This window comes from Podarcis gaigeae (genome assembly GCF_964106915.1).
Source record: "Podarcis gaigeae genome assembly, chromosome: 13".
In the NCBI taxonomy this organism is placed as follows: domain Eukaryota; kingdom Metazoa; phylum Chordata; class Lepidosauria; order Squamata; family Lacertidae; genus Podarcis; species Podarcis gaigeae.
Genome location: NC_139689.1, coordinates 4577497 through 4600659, shown reverse-complemented (window position 1 = coordinate 4600659; position 23163 = coordinate 4577497). Strand labels below are relative to the sequence as shown.

The following is a 23163-nucleotide window of genomic DNA, read 5'->3' as shown; positions in this document are numbered from 1 at the left end:
GACGTGGGGCACAACATTATGTTTGTAGACTGGGAAAGGTTATGGAACACCGGTTTGAAATTTACGGCATGCACTGCCTTGAAGGAAAATATTATGAAAATGGTATACCGGTGGTACATGACCCCAGTCAAGCTAGCTAAGATATACCATCTGTCTGACAATAAATGTTGGAAATGTGGAGAGGCGGAAGGGACATTTTTTCATCTCTGGTGGACCTGCCCGAAAGTGAAGGCCTTCTGGGAAATGATTCATAATGAACTAAAAAAGGTACTGAGATTTACCTTACCTAAGAAACCAGAGGCCTTCCTTCTGGGCATGGTGGACCAGAGAGTGCTTAAGAAGGACAGAATCTTTTTCATGTACGCTACCACAGCAGCAAGGATCCTGATTGCAAAATATTGGAAGACACAAGATTTACCCACGCTGGAGGAATGGCAATCACAGTTGATGGACTATATGGAATTGGCTGAAATGACTGACAGAATCCGAGACTTGGGAGAAGAAACAATTGAGGAGGACTGGAAAAAGTTTAAGGACTATTTGAAAAAACACTATAAGCTGTATGAATGTTAAAAAAAAAAAATGCACCCTTCAGGAAACTCTAGCTTCAGCAAATGTAAGTTAATGAAATGAAAATTAAGACACAAGAATTTAGAGGTAAAATAATGAAATAACTTTATTGTGTTTAATACAAAGCATACAAGAATTGGGTTATAGTAAAATTGAAATCAGGGAACATGATAAAATGGAAGATACAATAAGTTTTGAAATAAGTTAACAAATTGCTGATGTTTTATATGACAGGGAACGTAGGGTTTGGAGGATGTGGGGAAGTTCTTTAGATTGGATGGAAAAAGAACATGGAAATTTGTTATTCTTCTATTCTATTTTCTTATAACTATCTTTTATTCTTTTTTCTGTATTTCTTAAAATTTAATAAAAAAATATTTAAAAAAACAACAACAATTACCCGGATATTTGTTGGATGTCAAACTCAGCCAAGAGCATAAGGTGAAACAGATTCCTCACTGGCCTTGCAGACAGCTTCATTGTCCAGAAAGTGGGAGAAGCAACAAGAGGAACAGCCATTTTAGATCTGGTCCTAACCAATGTTGATGACCTGGTTAGTGGAGTAGAAGTGGAAGGATCATTAGGCGCGAGTGATCATGCTCTTCTGAAGTTTACTATACAGCGGAAAGGAGCAGCCAAGCATACTAGGACTCAATTTCTTGACTTTAAGAAAGCCGACTTCATAAAACTTAGGGAAGTGCTGGGTGAGATCCTTGGCACTTCCTAGGGCAAATGTTGTCCCTATTTTCAAAAAGGGGGAAAGAGAGGACCCAAATAATTACCGCCCAGTCAGTCTGACATCAATACCAGGGCAGATTCTGGAGCAGATCATTTAGCAAACAGTCTGTGAGCACCTAGAAAGGAATGCTGTGATCACCAATAGTCAGCATGGATTTCTGAAAAATAAGTCATGTCAGACTAACCTGATCTCAAAACAAAATAAAAAAATTCCTTCCAGTAGCACCTTAAAGACCAACTAAGTTAGTTCTGGGTATGAGCTTTCGTGTGCATGTATCTGAAGAAGTGTGCATGCACAGGAAAGCTCATACCTAGAACTAACTTAGTTGGTCTTTAAGGTGCTACTGGAAGGAATTTTTTTATTTTGTTTTGACTATGGCAGACCAACACGGCTACCTATCTATAACTCTAACCTGATCTCGTTTTTTGACAGAATTACAAGCCTGGTAGATGAAGGGAACGCAGTGGATGTAGCCTACCTTGATTTCAGCAAGGCATTTGACAAGGTGCCCCATGATATTCTTGTAAAGAAGCTGGTAAAATGCGGTCTTGACTATGCTACCACTCAGTGGATTTGTAACTGGCTGACTGACCGAACCCAAAGGGTGCTCATCAATGGTTCCTCTTCATCCTGGAGAAGAGTGACTAGTGGGGTGCCACAGGGTTCTGTCTTGGGCCCGGACTTATTCAACATCTTTATCAACGACATGGATGATGGACTCAAGGGCATCCTGATCAAATTTGCAGATGACACCAAACTGGGAGGGGTGGCTAACACCCCAGAGGAGAGGATCACACTTCAAAATGACCTTGACAGATTAGAGAACTGGGCCAAAACAAACAAGATGAATTTTACCAGGGAGAAATGTAAAGTATTACACTTGGGCAAAAAAATGAGAGGCACAAATACAAGATGGGTGACACCTGGCTTGAGAGCAGTACATGTGAAAAGGATCTAGGAGTCTTGGTTGACCACAAACTTGACATGAGCCAACAGTGTGACGCGGCAGCTAAAAAAGCCAATGCAATTCTGGGCTGCATCCATAGGAGTATAGCATCTAGATCAAGGGAAGGAATAGTGCCACTGTATTCTGCTCTAGTCAGACCTCACCTGGAGTACTGTGTCCAGTTCTGGGCACCACAGTTCAAGAAGGACACTGACAAACTGGAACGTGTCCAGAGGAGGGCAACCAAAATGGTCAAAGGCCTGGAAACGATGCCTTATGAGGAACAGCTAAGGGAGCTGGGCATGTTTAGCCTGGAGAAGAGGAGGTTAAGGGGTGATATGATAGCCATGTTCAAATATATAAAAGGATGTCACATAGAGGAGGGAGAAAGGTTGTTTTCTCCTGCTCCAGAGAAGCGGACACGGAGCAATGGTTCCAAACTACAAGAAAGAAGATTCCACCTAAACATTAGGAAGAACTTCCTGACAGTAAGAGCTGTTTGACAGTGGAATTTGCTGCCAAGGAGTGTGGTGGAGTCTCCTTCTTTGGAGGTCTTTAAGCAGAGGCTTGACAACCATATGTCAGGAGTGCTCTGATGGTGTTTCCTGCTTGGCAGGGGGTTGGACTCGATGGCCCTTGTGGTCTCTTCCAACTCTATGAATCTATGATTCTACAACAGACTGGAAACAGCTCCCTCCAAAATTGGATTCTGGCAAAAAACGGCCTTATAAAATACTATTTCACAATAGTACAATTACACAGACACCTTCTCAGCTTACAAGACTGTTTATTCATGCAGAAGAATATTCCAAACTGGGGGGAAGGAGCAACTCGACAGCATTTTTCTGCAAGGGCAATTGCATTACAGGAAGCAGAGGCAAAGTTGCAATCCCTGCCTTCCTCCCCCCCCCCCAGGTGTGTGGCAGGTAAAACTCACCTGTTACGGCGCTTTCTATTTCTGTGCTAGGAGAAAGGGCTGCACCACTAGCTCATGATCAGTGATGTGGGCTCTCTTGAAAACTCTGAATTGTATTCCCCCCATAAAATGTTCCTATGCAAATCACAAAAATAGTCTGGTGCCCTACAGAGCGGCTTAATCTAGCGTTGTCTTTAGTGAACAAAGCAAAAAAAATTGCTGAAACTGCCAAGTTTTTGCCTATTTGCAGTTGGCAGCTGTTTGTGGTTACCAGTGTACTTGCGAAACAGAAAACAAAGCGTTGGGAAATCTTCAACTCCTCATTGCTGTTCCAAATACAAGGAACTACTTGGGGGGAGAACAGAGTAGCAAACCTGTTGTAATAAATAATCCATCATAAAAGATACTGCATTACATTCTTCATTAAATTATCTTTCCGTTGATATATAATTTTATGGTATTGCTCCAAAAAAAGTGGTGTTATGAGCCATCATTGCCAAAACAAGATTACACCTGACTGGCTCTCTAAACTCTCCTTTTTTCTGGTTATTTGGCTATAACGTTTGATAGGATACAGATAACTGAACAAACTTTGTTGCATTACACTCTTCATTAAATTATCTTTCCACTGATATATCATTTGATGGTATTACTCCAAAAGAAAGTGGCGTTATGAGCCATCAAACGTCGGAAATGCACTTTCTCCAAAAGGGTTTCCACAATTTTGGCCAACGAGTGTAGGTCTTAAAAGGACAGTGCTTTGGCCTTAAATGCAGTGCGTAGCAGAATTGTGGAACTCCCTGCTGCAGCTTTGAAAGAGGATGGGACAAATTCCTGGAGGAGGAGAGAGCTATGGCTGGCAACTAGCCAACATGCCTGTGTTCTTTGCAGTCGCGTCTGAATATCAATTGCTGTGTGACGGTAAAATCTGGGTGCGAGGCTGCTCTGCCACCCAGCTCGTCGGACTAAGTCCGCGGGTCCCTGCGGAGGAAAATGAGCTCAGCCGGAGACAGGAGCAAGATGCAGAAGATCCAAGTTTATTGTGCAACAGGTTCAAGGCGAGATTGAACCCCGAGGAAAGGGTGACATGAACTTTTAAAACTTCCCTCCATGTCCCAGAATACAGTGCAAAATACATCACGGTTACATCATGAATACATTAAGGAGAGGTTGGGTTTCACAGGATTAACATATGGAGGAGGGAGGGGGAATATGCAGAGCTGGAGATATGTGCAGATAAGCGCTTCCTGAGTACTGGTGATGAGAAGACAATGGTCCATCTATGCATAGTCTGCTTCCTGGCATTTGCCTGGAGGAAAGGCTTGGCAGAGTGATTTGACGGGATTAGGGTCTTCCTGTGTGTACGTGACACCTTGCTTGAGGGATTGTGGTGGACAGTGAAGGGGTCATGGAGTCCTAGGGAAATTAAGCAGATTGGCACCAAAAGCAAGAAAATTGGTGCTACGGTTGGTTTTCTATGGATTTTTATAGATTTTAGTCCTCTGCAGGGGCGAGTGCGTGGTTCTGATTGGGTATCAAGAGATACAAAACATTATTACACACGGTTTACCAGTGGAGCGAATGGGCATAGGGAAGGGAGAAAGGCACTTTTATTTATGGGGTTTGGGATTAAATGTGGTGCTGGTGTAACAGTATGGGGGCTGAGGGGTCCATGTAGGGCCAGGTGCCCTTGAGGTCATCGTCTCGGACCCTCTGGGGACCGGCGGAAGGGGTGAAGAAGACATGCCCCCCTTCCGTATCAGCTGGAAGCCACAGTCAGGGGGAGCGGCTGCTGTGTTCAGGTCCTGCACTGGACTGATCCAGCAGGCTCTTCTTATGTTCTTAAATCAGCCATCACCAAACTGGTGCCTGCCATGTTTTGGACTACAAAACCCATCAGAGCCAGGGAGTTGGACTGCGCTCGCTCAGGATGATGGGAATTGTAGTCCAAAACACGGATGACGCCGTTTGCATGTGCTTTGAAATCATACTTTAATTGAAAAAAATTATTTGGCGGGGGAAAGGGGGGGCAGGGAGGGGAAAAGCGACCCTCTGTAAGTTTACTTTTAACAGAACAATAACCAACATTGCAGTACAGGTGACGCTCGGGTTGCGAACATGATCCAAAACCCAGAAGTAACCCGTTCCAGTACTTCCGTGTTCGGCACGGTGCACAACCTGAAATCGCACAACCCGAATCGTCTGTAACCCGAGGTATGACTGTATATCCATCTTAGTTTACAAGACAGTATACGCCGTCCAAATGTCTGAAAAGGTGTCCCAATGAAAACGGTGTTTATAGAAAGTGCGTTCCAGTGGAGCCAAGGCGTTAAGGTCGTTATGCTGCTGTGTAATAGATACAGTGGTACCTCTGGTTAAGTACATAATTCGTTCCGGAGGTCCTGAAACTGTTCATAACCTGAAGCACCACTTTAGCTAATGGGGCCTCCTGCTGCCGCTGCGCCACCAGAGCACGATTTCTGTTCTCATCCTGAAGTTCTTAACCCAAGGTACTATTTCTGGGTAAGCAGAGTCTGTAACCTGAAGCGTCTGTAACCCAAGGTACCACTGAACTGGGTATTTTATCCTCCCAAGCTCGAAGTAGCGACCATAAGGGCTCGGGAAAATCCATTTTTGTCCTTCGCGGAGGCCAGGATGGCAAACCCTGCCTGGCCACGAAAAAACATGCTGTTGCTCCTATAATCCCGGGGGCCTTGTGTGCTCTCACTGCGGGCCAGGAAAGACTCTGGCATCTTGGAAAAAGGAGGATCAGAGATGTTCTCAAGCAGCTCAGCTTGGCCTAAGCTCTTTACCTCGCTTCCTGCTGCAAATACCAGCTCATCCCCCTGGTCCCCAGAGCGTCTTCCCCATCAGACCCTCGAAGTTCAGAGCAGAATGTAGAAGTCTTTGACTCTGGTTGACTGACACTCTGGCCCCAAAGTCTCTCACGGTGGGGCCCCCCCGAGAAGACCACTATAGACGGAGAAACCCCAGGAAGGTCCCGTGGGCAGTCAGGTCAAAGGATGCGTTGAAACGAGGGATGCGGAGGTTCAGCCGGTCTCCAGGCTGCAGGTGGAAAACCCCTAAGAGGAGGAGGACGAGGAGGGTCAGGCAGAGACACAGTGGGGCGGAAACCCCTTTCCTCTCAAGGGCCTCTGGTTCCCCTGGCGCCTGATAGGGCATCATTCTGCTGAATTCGACGCTATTTATTATTTCAATTTCAGTAGTAATAATAATAATAATAATAATAATAATAATAATAATAATAATAATTTATTTGTACCCCGCCCATCTGGCTGGGCTTCCCCACATTAGAATGTCACACATTAAAAACTTCCCTGAACAGGGCTGCCTTCAAATGCCTTCTAAATGTCAAGTACGGTAGTTGTTTATCTCTTTAACATCTGATGGGAGGGCGTTCCACAGGGCGGGTGCCACCACCGAGAAGGCCCTCTGCCTGGTTCCCTGTAACTTTGCTTCTCGCAGCGAGGGAACCGCCAGAAGGTCCTCGGAGCTGGACCTCAATGTCCGGGCAGAACGATGGGGGTGGAGACGCTCCTTCAGGTCTACTGGGCCGTTTAGGGCTTTAAAGGTCAGCACCAACACTTTGAATTGTGCTCAGAAACGTACTGGGAGCCAATGTAGGTCTTTCAGGACCGGTGTTATATGGTCTCGGCGGCCGCTCCCAGTCCCCAGTCTAGCTGTCACATTCTGGATTAGTTGCAGTTTCCGGGTCACCTTCAAAGGTAGCCCCACGTAGAGCGCATGGCAGTAGTCCAAGCGGGAGATAACCAGAGCATGTGCCACTCTGGCGAGGCAGTCCGCGGGCAGTAGGTGTTATTGAGCGTCATTAATTCTCATGGAATATACAAAGGTTGTCCCTGCTTCCCACCCCCCACCCCATCCCCAGTCTGGCCTTTGACAGCTAACTTGCCGAGGTTCAACAGGTGAAGCACCGGCCCACCAAGAAGATCCCGGGTGGGGTTTCTGCCCAGGAGAGAGGGGGCAACTTGAAACCGTTCAACGCCAACACCCCATGTGTCCCCACCAAATCCCACTCCCCTTTGTTATAAGAACTCTAAGGTCTCAAATATAAATTAAATGTTCATAAATATACGAGGCAAACACATACATAAGTATATAAACCATGTGTCTGAAATAGTATCAGAGAGCAATCCTGAAGCCATTTGGACTCTCCCAATGACCGCAAATATTCCTCTGCAGTAAGGGAGGCAAATGGGGAAAGCCTTCCCATTGTCTTTTTGCTTTCAAATCCTGTCTTAAGGGCGTATTTGTGTAGGAATAGGGTGAGCCTGTGACCTGGACTCAGGAGCTAAAGTTTTAACCGTCACAAAAGAATAACCAGTCTGCTTAGGTAATGAGGTCAGTGACCGTTATCAGGTATCCTGTCAGACAGGATTTCTGCTGTAGACCGCCTCCTTCTGTGATGCATATATGATGTTTTGTGGGGTGGTCTTGGGCTACAGGGTGGGCAATTTCTAGAGTCTATATAAGTGCTTGCACACCATTGTTCGGGGTCCCTCCTCCCTCCTGCGTGTGGTGAGTGGGTACCCCTTTGCAACAGTTAAAAAAGATCAAGCTTACTAGCCGCTTTGCTTTCCAATATACTCTGGTTGGCCTCTGTTATTTCCTCCTACCAATAAGAGGGCTCCGAAATACCCCATAAATGAAAGGGAGCAGTTTTTCCCCTATAACAATGTTCTTGAGTACCATAAAGCCCTGTGGAATACACAAAGGTTGCCCCCCTGTCCCCAGTCTGGCCTTTGACAGCTGACTGACTTGCCGAGGTTCAACAGGTGAAGCCCCAGAAAATGCCGTGGAGGGGGGATTTCTGCCCAGGAGAGAGGTGGCAACCCTAGACCATTTGACGCCAACACCCCAACCCAAATCCCGCTCCCCTTTCAAGGGAACCCAGGAGTCCTGGATAGCAGCCCCTCCTCCCGCCAGCCAGGTCTGATTCGCCTCTCACCTCCACTATAGCAGCTGTTGAAGGCCTTTTCTGGGTTTGGGGGCATGCTCTGGACGCAGCGGAACAGGATTTGGCCGGGCTTCCCGGGAGCTTTCCGCCACAGCACCTGCCCCATAGTAAAGGTGGGGTCATGGAACAGCACCTAGGGGGAAGAAAAGGGGTGTGTGGGTCGGTTTCGCTGGCCAGGCGGCGAAGAAGGGCAAAAGGCAGCGGGGTGTAATCCGGACACTTCCTGAAGGGTGCTCAACATCACTCTCCCCACACACAAATATTTCCCGCAGCGTCTGTGTGGTGCCCGTCAGCCTTAAAAGGCTGGGCCAGATTTCTTCCCAACACACATATATTTACAAATAAAGCTGTGTTCGGTGGATGAAAGGACATATGATTTTTGACACAGTGGCATAGCGTGGGGGTGCAGGGGGGGGCCGGCCGCACCGGGTGCAACATCTGGGGGTTAGGGTTAGGGGGCACAAATCCACGGGTTAGGGGGCGCAAATTACTTGCCTTGCCCCGGGTGCTGACAACCTACGCTACGCCACTGTTTTGACACGATTGAGAATGGCATAGCCAGCGAAGGAGAACTTTAAAGTGTTAAGACCAGAAGGCGGAAAATACGAAAACAATGCGAAGAGGCAGGACTGAAGATTTGGAGATATGCTTCAGAGGTCCAGACTATCAGGAGCCCATGAAAATTAATAATTACAATTTGGTCTTTTAAAATTTTAGTTTCTTGTTTTAATTGGATTATGATGTGGATAGGTTGATTGGCTGTTTTTACTGGAAAATCAATAAAAATGATTTTTTAAAAAAATGTCTTCCCAACACATGTGGGAAAATTGGATAAAAATTTTTTATCCAATTTTCAGAAGGACAGAAGGGCATTACGATATACAGTGTCGAAAGCCTTTATCAGGTCAATTAACGCCATACACAGGGGTTGGTTCTGCTCTCTGCATTTTTCTTGAAGCTGTTGAGTGGTGAAAATCATGTCATTGTGAAAACCGTGTTTATGGAAGACAATCTTACTTGGCTACGAGTGATCGCCAAAGAAGAAGACAAATTTTATCGATTTTCTTATTGATTTCATTTATAGAACACCTTTATCTTCCAAGGTGGGGTACCTGGTTCTCCCCCCCCCCAGTTCCCCCTCACAACAACCTTGCGAGGAAAGTTGGGCTAACACAGTGCTTTCCAAATCTGTGTGTCGCAACACTCGATTGTGTCGGCTGCAGGGTGTAGACCTGTCGCACCAACTTCCCTGCATTCCTCCCGGGGCTGGAAAGGGGTTCGTCTAACCTCTGGTTTGCTAGTCAAACTGAATTACTATGTTGCAAAATGATGCATGTCTAAAAAGCCACCAGCATGAAAAGTTTGGAAAGCTCTGGCAACAAAGGTCCGTATAGTTAAAGCTATGGTTTTCCCAGTAGTGATGTACGAAAGTGAGAGCTGGACCATAAAGAAGGCTGATCACCGAAGAATGGATGCTTTTGAATTTCTTGGGCTCCATGATCACTGCAGATGGTGACAGCAGCCACGAAAATTAAAAGACGCCTGCTTCTTGGGAGAAAAGCAATGACAAACCTAGACAGCATCTTGAAAAGTAGAGACATCACCTTGCCAACAAAGGTCTCCATAGTAAAAGCTCTGGTTTTCCCAGTAGTGATGTATGGAAGTGAGAGCTGGACCATCAAGAAGGCTGATTGCTGAAGAATGGATGCTTTTGAATTCTGGTGCTGGAGGAGACTCTTGAGAGTCCCATGGACTGCAAGAAGATCCAACCTCTCCATTCTGAAGGAAATCAGCACTGAGTGCTCACTGGAAGGACAGATCCTGAAGCTGAGGCTCCAAGACTTTGGCCACCTCAGGAGAAGAGAAGACTCCCTGGAAAAGACCCTGATGTTGGGAAAGATGGAGGGCCCAAGGAGAAGGGGACGACGGAGGACGAGATGGTGGGACAGTGTTCTCAAATCCACCAGCATGAGTTTGACCAAACTGCGGGAGGCAGTGGAAGACAGGAGGGCCTGGCGTGCTCTGGTCCAGGGGTCACGAAGAAGCGGACACGACGAAACGACTCAACAACAACAAAGAATTGGCAACTGGCCCAAGACCACCCCGGAAGCTTCATGGCTACGCAGGGATCCGAACCCTGCTCCTGGTCTAAACTGACTGGATGGCAGATACTCTCCAGGGTTGCAGCTCAGTCAGTAGATAGCTCAGTCCTTAGAGACTCTGAATCTCAAGGTCGTGGGTTTGAATCCCACATTGGGCAAAATAGTCCTGCATGGCAGGTGTTTGGACTGGATGACCTTCGAGGTCCTTTCCAATGTTGCAAGTCTACGATTCTATGAAATGCCCCGGGGCCTGAAATGATGGTTCGGTCACTGAGCTACGTACCACAGCCCAGTAGAAGACGGTGCATTTGTGTGTTGTGATGAGGCCTCCTCCTTCTCAGCCCTACCTAATCCAGGTGGCCCCCACCACTGGCAAACTAGGGTCAGGATCCTGCCCTGCCCTCTTACCTGGCTGTAAACGAAGTAAAGCCCCGTGTGCCTCACCACCACGTCCCGTCCGCTGAGCTCCAGGGCTCGTCCTTGCTGGAGGAAAGGCTCCCACCATATTTCTGTGGCAAATCCATCTTCTAAAATGCGGGCGACAGGAAAAAGATTATTACACTGCCGTCCCATTTAAAACTCACCCGTGGCAGTCCATCCCCCCCCAAATGAGTTGCCAACCTTTTGTTTTCCTTTACGCACCACTCCTGGGTCGCTTCCCAAGCCAGGCAGACATTCAAAGGGTAAAGCTGTCCCCATAAACTAAATCTTTGAGTTAACACAAGCGTGCCACCCCTTCTTTTCCAAGTGGGGCATTAGCCCTTTCTGGTCGTTCCCTTGCCCCACCCTCTGAAATTAGGTGGGGGGGGGAATGGGGTTGGTTTTTATAGCCCATCTCTCCATCAAGGAGGTCCCCTGTTCGTTGTCAATCAGAGAAGAATACAGTGGTAATAATTCGTTCCGCGAGTCTCTTCGTCTAGCGTTTTTTTCGTCTTGCGAAGCACGGCCATTAGCGGATTAGCACTATTAGCGGCTTAGCGGCTATTAGCGGCTTAGGAAAAGGGGGGGGGAAAGGGGGGAAACTCGTAAGACTCGCAAGACGTTTTCGTCTTGCGAAGCAAGCCCATAGGGAAATTCGTCTTGCGAAGCACCTCGAAAAACCCTTTCGTCTACCGAGTTTTTCGTCTTGCGAGGCATTCGTCTCGCGGGGCACCACTGTAGCTGGAGGCAGGATCTAGTAAAATATGAGGCATATTTTTGTTTTCTGTTGCAACAGAGTCCCCCCCCCCTTTGCAAGGAGGTGAGGACCCAGAACGTTATGTATTGAAGTTCTCACCCTAGGCCAGCAGGGGGATACTGTAGATAGTTATGCAAATGAAGGATCGAAAGTGACGTTCAGTGATTGGATAGTTTGTATGCAAATGAAGGATCGAAAGTGACGTTCAGTGATTGGATAGTTTTAGAAAGTTGCTACAGTTACGTTGTCCAGTTCTGGCCTTTGAATAAACAAGAGCTGTTTGAAGAATCGCTGTGTCGTCTGATATGTTCGCCCACAACTGAACACAGAACGAAAGCTGTGTAACCACCTTTAAAAGCTTCAGAAATTGCCCCAACCATTTAGCCAAAGATCACAGAAAAAGCATCATTATGTCACAGAAAAGAAACGGTCTACAACAATAAATTTGAGAGATACTTGATCATGAGTGCCGATTGCTTTATCCTGGCCATTCTTTTGAAAAGGTAAATAAGTATTTCTCGACAGACCTACCTCATTCATCTATTTACACAGGATTTGAAGGGTTTTGCAAGTGAAAAGGACTATTGGGAAAGCTTCCCCCCCCCCCCACAAAATACCGTATTTTTCACTCCATAAGATACACTTTTTCCCCCCTAAAAAGTAAGGGGAAATGTCTGTACGTCTTATGGAGCAAATGTGTGGTCCCTGGAGCTGAATTGCCCAGGGGCGAAAAGCAGATCATGTTTTGTTTTGTTTTTAGAAAGAGGGAAGGGGGTGTTGAAAGGAAGCCGCTGATCGGCAAGTGATTGGGAGCGAGATAAGGGACGCTAGCAATAAAGGAGGCTGCCTGGGAGGGGGGAGGTAAAGACAGCGAACTTGCAAGGAGAGGAGACAGGAAGACTAAAGCAACAAGGAGAGAAATTGGAAGAAAAGGAGGAGCAAAAAACTGCTCCAGCTAAGGAACAGACACTAAGGCAAACAAGAGGGAAGGGAGTGTTGAAAGGAAGCAGCTGATCGGTAAGATATTTAACAATACTTTCCACCATGTTACGCTAACTCGCCTGTAATTTGCCCCTCGATCTTTTTTTAGGGAAGCTTTTAATATCTGAAGGACTGTTGTATTTTAATATTTTGTTGGAAGCTGCCCGGAGTGGCTGGGGAAACCCAGCCAGATGGGCAGGGTATAAATAAATTATCTATTATCTATTATATCTATTATATCTATTATCTATTATTATTATTATTTGGTGTTATATTAGCTACTTCCAGCCCTTGGGTATGCAGGCTAATCTGAGGGAGACATTACATATTTTTTGTTAGAAGATCAGCAATTTCACGTTTGAGGTCTTTTATTGCTGCCCAAACCCAATGATTTGACAGTTTTTATTTTGTCTGTTCCACCTAGAACTTCGTCTCTTGCCAACACTATCTTCTGCAGTTTCTCCATGCATCTGTGGTGGATTTATATGGGACCATGCATCCATTATTCAAATTTATTAATTGTTCTGGGATGCCACGTGAGTGCCGTTTAGAGAGCAACTCTTGCGCGATGCTCAAACAAAAATGGCATGAAAAGTTAAAGGAATTTCAGCATGTGTTGGTCATAAATGAAGCAGCCAGTCCACCCCAAATCTTTTACAGGTTCAAAGAGTCTTGGAAGCGGAACAGCGCACAAGCACAAAACGATCACTATTGCAACAAATAAGAAACCTGGAAGGAGAATTGCAGCAGCCGAGCCAGGAAATAATTATAAACAACGGATCAGTGTTTTTGAACTGTGAGGCTGATGGCGATAGAGAATGCATTTTCGGGGGATTTTTAAAGTTAAGGATGGCGGATTTCTGCAGTCTCGTGTCGTTAAAAGAAAACGAGAGAGGAAGGAATCAGAGAGGACTGCACAGTTTTATACTGTGATAAGAATTTTAAAGTCTTAGATATATAATAAATGTTCATAAATGTACCAATCAAGCACCTACATAGATCAGCACAGGAAGGCCAACCTGGAACCATTTTTGACTCCCAAACTGACCAAATGTTTTGTCTGCAGGGTCAAACTGGAAAAGCCTCCACATTGCCTTTTCCTTCACAAATCCTGTCTTAAGGGTATGTCTGTCTGTGTTTGAATAGGGTGAGCCTGTGACCTGGCTCAGGAACGAAGTATTTATCATTACAAAAGACTGGCCAGGCTCCCCAGGGTATCCAATCAAGTGAGCATTAATAGGTAATCTGTCAGATGAGATAAACAACGCACTCAGATTTCTGCTGTAGACCGCCTTTTCTGTGATGTAGTATGTATGATGTATGATGTATGGAGGGGTGGTCTGGAGCTCCAGGGCGTGCAATTTAAAATGTCTATATAAGGCCTTGCGCATCATTGTTCGAGGTCCTCCTCCTCTCCTGCATGTGAGGGGAGCACCCTGTTGCAACAGATCAATAAAGATCAGGCTTACTAGCTGCTTTGCTTCTCAATATTCTCTGGTTGGCCTCTGTTATTTTCTCCTACCAACAGGGAACCCAGGTAAGGACTCCATATGAGCTCTTGGGTACCCCATAAGCGAAAAAGGGCAGATTGATTTTGTTTACAACAATACACAGCGGCAGAACAACCATGCAGATCTTAACAGTTGGAAGACTGAATGACAAAGCCACACAGCTCCATGGAAGAAAGAGACCAAAACTCACCACTGTTGGACTGTCGGAGGGGAGCCAAATGCAGGACAGACTGCTTTCCTGGCAGGTAATAATAATAATAATAATAATAAACATTTTTACTATTTATATGCCACCCATCTGACTGGATTTCCCCAGCCATTCCGGGCAGCTTCCAGCAAACTTTAAAAACACAATAAAGCATCAAAAATTAAAACCTTCTCTGTACAAGGCTGCCTTCAAATGTCTACAGAAGGTCTATTTATTTATCTCCTTGACATCTGACAGGAGGGCGCCACCACCGAGAAGGCCCTCTGCCTGGTTCCCCTTAACTTCACTTCCCGCAGGGAGGGAACCGCCAGAAGGCCCTCAGAGCTGGACCTCAGTGTCCGGGCTGAACGATGGAGGCGGAGACACTCTTTCAGGTATACAGGGCAAAATGAACACACCGCTTGATTGTAAGGAAAAATAACCACATAAGTTGAAGCGGTTTACGAAAAGATTGCAACCGCTTTAAAGGACACAGAAGTCATAATGCTAAAACAGATTAAAACCACCTCTGCCTTCTAAGCATCTGGGCAAGCTTATCTAGATGATGAATGTTTTTAGCAGGCGCCAAACAGAGCGCTTGATGTCAAGTGGCAGGGAGTTCCAAAGTGCGAACGCTGCCATGCTATCGCAGCTGGGGCCAAAAATACACCAAATTTGGCATTGGGTGGAAATCTCTGCACAACATCCAGGGCCCTGTAGCCAGGAAGGCCCTCTCTCTGCTCAGCCATGTATCCTCAGGAGGGAGCTCTGGATTATTTCAATACGGTATCACTTTCACTTCCCCTCCAACTTCCTCTCATCCTTCCTCTCCTCGCTCTGTGGGGCCAAAAACAAGAAATAGGAAGGGGGAGACCCGACTTGGCCACCTGTCTAGCCAGCTGTGACCCTCACTGTGTTGTTGCGCACAGGTGTATGTAAAGCTGGGAGAGTGCGCTGTGCGCCCGAATATAGAATATTCATCAAATATAGAGTAAATATTCATAAATGCACACATATCTAAATATACGAACCATGTGTCTGAAAGAGTAAAAGGTAAAGGTACCCCTGCCCGTACGGGCCAGTTGTGACCGACTCTGGGGTTGCATGCTCATCTCGCTTAAGAGGCTGGGAGCCAGCGCTGTCCGCAGATACTTCTGGGTCACGTGGCCAGCGTGATGAAGCTGCTCTGGCGAGCCAGCACCAGTGCAGCACACGGAAACGCCGTTTAACTTCCTGCTATAAAGCGGTACCTATTTATCTACTTGCACTTAGGGTTGCTTTCGAACTGCTAGGTGGGCAGGAGCTGGGACCGAACGACGGGAGCTCACCCCGCCGCGGGGATTCGAACCGCTGACCCTACGATCGGCAAGTCCTAGGCACTGAGGTTGTACCCACAGCGCCACCTGCGTCCCTTGTCTGAAAGAGTACAGGAGAGCAATCCTGAAGCCATTTGGACTCTCCCAAATTGAACTCAAATATTCCTCTGACGTAAGGGAGGCAAATGGGGAAAGCCTTCCCATTGCCTTTTCGCTTGCAAATCCTGTCTGAAGGACGCATTTGTGTATGAATAGGGTGAGCCTATGAACTGGATTCAGGAACCAAAGTATTAACCAGCACAAAACAACGGCCAAATCTCACCATGGCCTACTTACTGCAGGGACGCGGCGAGTCCTGGGGGGTTCTTCCAGTATCCCTTCGCCTCCGCCTCCCTCTTTCCAGATGTGTGGGAGACCTCTCCGGAAGATCTCCAGGACTCTGAAACCAAACCGGAGAGGAATGGCGTTAACTTGGGTGTTTGGCTTAAAAGAGTGCTGTTTTGCCTTCAACCATCCTGTCAGTTCCCACGGCCGTGTCCTTTTCGGTGTGGTTGTGTTCAGGTCAGGAGCAAGTGGAAAGAGGGGAGTAGCAATGGGTGCCACCCACCGAAATGTCACCACACTAGGAACCTCCAGGTCTGACATGACATGACATCACCAGGTTTGCCTGGCTGCCCCCAGGGGGCAGGCTTCAGTCTTCAGGTGTGGGGTGGTAATAATAATAATAATAATAATAATAATAATAATAATAATAATAATCAGAGACATCACCTTGCCAACAAAGGTCTGTACAGTGGTACCTCGTGTTACATATGCTTCAGGTTACATACGCTTCAGGTTACAGACTCCACTAACCCAGAAATAGTACCTCAGGTTAAGAACTTTGCTTCAGGATGAGAACAGAAATCGTGCTCCGGCGGCACAGCGGCAGCAGGAGGCCCCATTAGTGAAAGTGGTGCTTCAGGTTACGAACCGTTTCAGGTTAAGAACTGAATTAAGTACGTAACCAGAGGTACCACTGTTTAGTTGAAGCTATGGTTTTCCCAGGGACGCAGGTGGCGCTGTGGGTTAAAGCCTCAGCGCCTAGGACTTGCCGATCGAAAGGTCGGCGGTTCGAATCCCTGCGGCGGGGTGCGCTCCCGCTGCTCGGTCCCAGCGCCTGCCAACCTAGCAGTTCGAAAGCACCTCCGGGTGCAAGTAGATAAATAGGGACCGCTTACCAGCGGGAAGGTAAACGGCGTTTCCATGTGCAGCTCTGGCTCGCCAGAGCAGCGATGTCACACTGGCCACGTGACCCGGAAGTGTCTCCGGACAGCGCTGGCCCCCGGCCTCTTGAGTGAGATGGGCGCACAACCCCAGAGTCTGTCAAGACTGGCCCGTACGGGCAGGGGTACCTTTACCTTTTACCTATGGTTTTCCCAGTAGTGATGTATGGAAGTGAGAGCTGGACCATCAAGAAGGCTGATGGCCGAAGAATGGATGCTTTTGAATTCTGGTGCTGGAGGAGACTCTTGAGAGTCCCATGGACTGCAAGAAGATCAAACCTCTCCATCTTGAAGGAAATCAGCCCTGATGCTCACTGGAAGGACAGATCCTGAAGCTGAGGCTCCAAGACTTTGGCCACCTCAAGAGAAGAGAAGACTCCTTGGAAAAGACCCTGATGTTGGGAAAGATGGAGAGCGCAAGGAGAAGGGGACGACGGAGGACGAGATGATGGGACAGTATTCTCGAAGCTACGAACATGAGTTTGACCAAACTGCGGGAGGCAGTGGAAGACAGGAGTGCCTGGCGTGCTCTGGTCCAGGGGGTCACAAAGAGTCGGACACGATGAAATGACTAAACAACAACAACAACATGCACGCATCTTGCAAGTTTCAGCCAGGCATGAAATTTATACTACAGTCATACCTCATGTTATGTCCACTTCATGTTATGTTCCGGGTTTTGCTGCTTGCGCATGTGCAGACGCACAAAATGACGTCATGCGCATGCGCAGAAGAGGCGTATCACAACCAGCGTGTGCGCAGACGTGCCGCTGCGGGTTGTGTTCTTTTCATGTTGAGAACGGGCCTCCAGAATGGATCCCGTTTGCAGCCAGAGGTACCACTATACAGTGGTACCTCGGTTTACAAACTTAATCCATTCTGGAAGTCCGTTCTTAAACCGAAACCGTTCTTAAACTGAGGTGCGCTTTCCCTAACGAGGCCTCCAGCCGCCAGCGCCCTTCCATCGTTCGGCTTCCATTCTTAGATCAAGGTAAAGTTCACAAACCGGGACACTACTTCCGGTTTTGCGGAGTTCGTAAACCGAATAGTACGTAAACAGGGCTGCTCTTAAACCGAGGTACCACTGTACAGGCATTATGGGCAGGTCTGCCGTCCTTCCCAATTAACCTCCATCTCCAGGACTTGCCCTATTGATCAGTTTTGGGCCCTGAAATTTCAGGGTCTGGGATGCTCTGTCCTGACTTGGCAATCCTATTGGCTTTTTTCAGCAGTCCATCCGTTCCCCCGCACAAAAATAAAATAAAATACCCAGGCGAGAGAAAGCAAACCCTTGCTAATTTTAAAACAGGTCTTAAAAACTGGCTTTAAGAAACCAAACCATAGCCTTTGGGAGCTAATTAGATTTTGCAAAGTGGGTATTGTCTTTCCCCCAGGTGGATTGTGTGTTTTCTTCTGTAGTATGCCAGTTTTTACAAAGACACTCTGCCGGGGTCCTCTCCCAATTAACCTCCGTCTCCAAAGGCTACTCCCCCACCCCCCATGATATCACCAGGGGCAGTTTAGGGACCTGACATCGCAAGGTCTTGCGATGCTCCTGAACTGGCAACCCTATTCCACACACACGACAAACTGCCCCAACTCGTCCCCACCACCAAAGCGCCACTGCTTCCACATCGGCGGTGACTGTGGATGTGTAACGTATTGTTTTACTGTATTCATAAAGGGTTTTCCTGCAGCAAGAGGAAATCCGGATGATGGTAAATAAAAAGCACAGGCTGGCATCTTGAGAGCAACAAAGGCAAAACGAAAGCAAAACTCTGTGCATGAGCAACACTGATCCTACAATAAGCCTCTGTCTGTCTGTCTGCGTCCTTTCTTTCTTCCTTCCCCACAGCAACAAAACATTTTAAAAAGTGGCCGCCATGTTTCGAAGAGCAAAAAAAGAGGACACATTTGCCAACTTCTACTTTTAACTATGGATTGCAGCAACGACGCTCGTCGTGAAAAAGAGGACATTTGGCAATCCTAAGTCTGCAGACTCGCTTGAGAGAAGGGTTGCCAGCTTCCCATTCTGGGTATGCTCCTGTGCTTTTAGCAGCACTCTCTGACGTGGAAAAGAAATGAGCTGGTGCAATTTTCCCAAGCGTGCCGATGATGGAAAGGCAGGTGAATCGGCTTAATTTCTGCGTGTCGGGGTTTGGATAAGAGCACAGCAGCAGGACCACTCGGGAGAAGTTGGCAACCTGCTTTAGAGGAGGCACATCTAAGAGCAGTTTCCTGGTCTCAGGATGGAGGGAGAGGCAATCGGGGCTTGTAGCCTTCAGGTTACGGGAACACCTGCTTCTGTCTTCACACAGAAAATGTTTTCTGTGTGTGTGTGTTTATTCCCCCTTTTTCCAGCGAACTAGGGAACAGGAAGTTCAAAAGGGAAGGAGGTAAGATGCGATAAGGGATAGGGTGAGAAGGCAGGCCTATCCCATCTATACTTTCTGCAACAATATGCAAACTCTCTGAAATTCGGGCCTCTCCAAATTTTGCAGTTCTCCAGCCCAAGGGAATCTTTGCAAAAATGCATCTGCTGGGGTAAAGGGTGTGTAAAAACAGGTATAATTTGGTGAGAATCACAAGCAAAAAATGCATGGAAGAATATCGGGAGAAATTTACACCCCTTTGTCCTGACTTCTCTTGACACTTGAGGCGTCCACCTTATTTTTGCAATTATTTAAACTGTTTCTAATGTTGTGAACCGCCCTGGGACCTTAAGGTGAAGGGCAGCTACTTAATAAGAAGAATAAATTATAGGAATAACGATAATAATAACAACAGCATAGTTGTAATTCTTGATGAATCTCCACGAGGACTAAAATAAATAAGTCGCAGACGGATGTGGGAATGGAACTTAAGACTTGAAACGTGAAAAACTGAGAGAAATAGAATGGATAAAATTCCTCATCTCTGCCTCCCAGAGCAGAATCTAGTGGGGGAGTGGGGAGGTGACTGGAAGACCGGACTCCTGGGTCCTCCCTGCAATATGCAGTCAGTGTCAGTCACAGAGGCCAAGCCCCAAACCCAATCCTGAAATATGTGACAGAACAACAACTGTGCCCTTGAGCATGTGCAGAGTGCATTCTCTTCACCCGCGCGCACATATTAGGAGGCAGGCCACCTACAGCTTGTGAGGAAAGCAGCTTGGAAGAAAGAACTGAAGGCCTCACTCTGCACATGCTCAGAGGGATCTTTCCCTCTTTTATTTACTTCTGACGTTAAGAGCTGTTCCTGTAATTGACATATTCCTGGAGGATTATTCTATCTTCTCTCTTCCTTTCCCCAGAATCAGGCATGTCCAAAGTCCGTTTCGGGGCCTTAAATCGGCCTGCCAGTCGATTTAATCCAGCCATTGCAGCAGTTTGTTTCCTGGGTTAAAATCCTAAAAAAACTTTTTTTTTAGGCTTTCACCCCAAAGTTCTAGTTCTTAAGCTTTTTTAAGGATTGAAGCTGTTCTTGAGGTTTTTTAGGATTTTGCAAAATCCTAAAAAGCCTAAAATCCTAAAAAACCTCAAGAACAGCTTCAATCCAAAAAAAGCTTAAGAACTAGAACTTTGGAGTGAAAGCCTAAAAAAAGCTGAAGAACAACTTCAATCCAAAAAAAAGGTTAACAACTTTGGTCGGCCCTCACGGCCCTTCACTTCATCAAATTTGGCCCTCTTTGAAAAAAGTTTGGATTTTTTGAAATTGCGCAGTTTCTGGGAATCTCTGCCTTCATTCCTGCCCAGACTGGATTTGCGCCCAGTTGGGATTTGAGGAAAACCCCACCAAAATAAAATGTAAGCTTTTGCTGGGAAAAAGAAAGAAATCTGGTTTGCAGGGAGTGGAGGGTGGGAGGGAAAGGAATGTTTTGGGGAAGGTTTTTAAAACCCCAATTCAATAAATCCACGCCATTTTGCAGGGTTGGGTTGGAAAGTTGGTTCTTTGAAGCCGGGGAACTCCGAAGTTCCCAAAATTTCACAAGGCCATTGTAACACAGAGCTTTTCCATTCTCTCTTATATTAAAATGTTATTAAATTTACAACACTCATTTTAACATCCTGATAATATCAACGACTTCCCTTCTTCTCTTTCCGTGGTTCGTTTTGCATATCATAAACCCCTGCATATTTCACAAAAACTGAACCGTTCAGTATTCCATTATTACAGCCACCTAAACTTAATTACGCTGTTGGATTTATCTTAATGCTGCCAACGTTTTTCTGGTATACACAATTCCCCCTCATATATTCAATAAACATTTGCCAAGCTCTTTTCATTCTCCTTCCTCCTGCCCTCTAGCAGGAATTCCTCTTGCCCTCAACCTGTTAAGATGCTCTGGCAGAAATCACCGAATTGTAGAGTTGGAAGGGGACACTGGCGGTCATCTAGTCCAACCCCCTGCCAGGCAGGAATATGCAGGAATCGAACCCACAACCTTGGCAACACGCTCGAAACAACAGAGCTCTCCAGAATTCAAATATCACATCGCTTCTGACCTTCCGTGGGCCTCGCCTCTCGCCCAGACATTTAGGTCAGAAACAGACAAAACCAAACCATGGTGTGGGGAAGGCACTCTGCCCGTGCTCAGAAGAACTCTTTGCTCCCTGGCGGTTTCCCAAGCACTGAGAAGTTTGCTCCTCAAGCTGAAAATATGAACATATCCCAGGGAGGAGAGCTCGCTCGGTGGAGCACAGGACAGGTTGTGGGTTCGAATCTCACATTGGGCAAAAAAGATCCCTGCATTGAAAGGGGATTGGACTAGATGACTCCCAGGGTCCCTTCCATCAGAGTCCATTTCCCCTCGTGGCAGTACCCATCCACCACCTCCCTTCTTGCTGTGCCCCTTTCAGGCTCCCCCCTGCGCCTGTCTCGACTCCCGCTTACCTGGCATGGCCTGGGGGCGTCCTGGCCCCCCACTGTCCCGTGAATGGCGGATCGCACCTCCCCTCGCAGCTGTGAGAGTTCTCCGCGCAGAGTTTCCAGGCGCCACTGGGTGCAGATCAAAACGAGCAGGCAGGCCAAGAAGCCCACGCCCAGGAAGCACCCACCCACCCAGACCGCGGCGGGCAGAGAGGGGTGCTGTTCAGAGGACCCTCGCTGAGACCTTGTCTTTGCCATATGGGGGGGGGCCTGGAAATACAGCCGGACCGTCCCTGCTCTCCAAAAATGGCCTGGCAGGTCCAAAATTGGTGACCCCCTTGACTTCAGGCGCCCCAGAGCCGCAGGATTTCTGCGCCCAGATTCTCAGGGGCAGAACCCAGGAACTCTGCACCCTCCTTCCTTGGAGAACCTGGACTGGCCTTGGGGAAAAACACACAAACACCACCCCTCCTCTTAAGGAGACCCTTTTTGCTTGCCAGGGTCCCCTGGGCACGAAAACATCCCCATTGCATGCCCTCCAAACGCAGTATACCCCCCTGGTCTGCCCTAGGTTCTTCGTCCCCAAAGGACACCTGCTGCCAGTTCAGCTGAAAATCAGCCTCTGCCCATCTGATACCCGAATTCTGGGCACCCTCAAAAGCCAGCCCTTCCTGTGCCCGGCGTCCACTGGGTGCTCAAGGCGACGGGGTGCCAATCCTCCACACCCAGTCTCCCTACCTCCGGCAGCGCTGGCATTCATCTGGCTTTGGCCGTCTCTGCCTCTTGTTCCGCCGGGCGGGATCTGAACCCGTGCCAAGAACAGCCGAGAGGGTTGTGCAAGATTTTGAGGAAGCAGGCTGACAGACTGCTGCCTTCGGCGCCCAGCGTGGAGAGAGGCCAAGAGGGAGCTCTCTCTGGGTTGTCTGGCACCCAGATCTCAAAGTCGGGTAGCGTGTTGGCACTGCTTGGCACCCTCCCATGCCAGTTTCTCAAAGGGACTCCTTTTCTTTGCAAGGAGCCTCACGGCAAACCTGCAAGGTCGGCCACATTGCCACCATGCCTTTAAAGTGCTGCGGTGCCACCTGAAGCCGTCACAGCTAGTTCTGGGAACTGTAGTTTCCTGAAGTTAGAGGGTGAAGGGACAGGATACCCAAATCCTGTCTGTGAAATCACCCCAGGCTTCAATAATCACACCAGGACTCAAAAGTGTCCAGAATTCCTTTTGTCTTCTAAAAATCCAAAACAGCTTTTCTCTGCTCTGTCACAAGATGCTGTGCATAGGCAAAATGTTACTTTTAGCCTCTGTCAATGCCAAGAATACTCAGGCCTGAGAAACGAATCTTCTCTCATTCTAGTTGCAACATCTCTGGGCATGCTGAACCGCTTTCATTCCCCCCTCCTGGGAAGGGCGCCAAAAGTCCAAGAGTCCCAAGACAGGAGCTTTCTGTTCATGCTCAGAGGAACTCGAGGCAGGACTCTGGAAGAAGGAGGAGAAAGGGGGAGGGAACTGGAAGCGTATACCGTATTTTTTGCACCATAACACTCACATTTTTCCTCCTAGAAAGTAAGGGGAAATGTCTGTGCGTGTTATGGAGCGAATGCCTGC

The 23163-nt window shown here is 47.4% G+C and overlaps 1 protein-coding gene across 2 annotated transcripts; it reads right to left on the bottom strand.

Annotated features, from left to right (window-relative positions):
• Positions 1 to 4187: 4187 nt before the first annotated feature.
• Positions 4188 to 22802, bottom strand: TNFSF13 (TNF superfamily member 13). 2 transcript variants are annotated; one of them, XM_083707150.1, is made up of 7 exons: positions 21582 to 22802; positions 15781 to 15883; positions 14132 to 14179; positions 10681 to 10799; positions 8162 to 8303; positions 6140 to 6254; positions 5377 to 6108 (listed from the first exon to the last, which is right to left on the bottom strand). In XM_083707150.1, exons 1-6 carry the CDS (start codon positions 21813 to 21815, stop codon positions 6145 to 6147), a joined length of 756 nt encoding a protein of 251 aa, XP_083563276.1. In that variant the 5' UTR covers positions 21816 to 22802; the 3' UTR covers positions 5377 to 6108; positions 6140 to 6144. The 2 variants fall into 2 exon arrangements, with proteins under 2 accessions (XP_083563277.1, XP_083563276.1); XM_083707151.1 differs by having other exon boundaries at positions 4188 to 6254; positions 22296 to 22797.
• Positions 22803 to 23163: the final 361 nt, after the last annotated feature.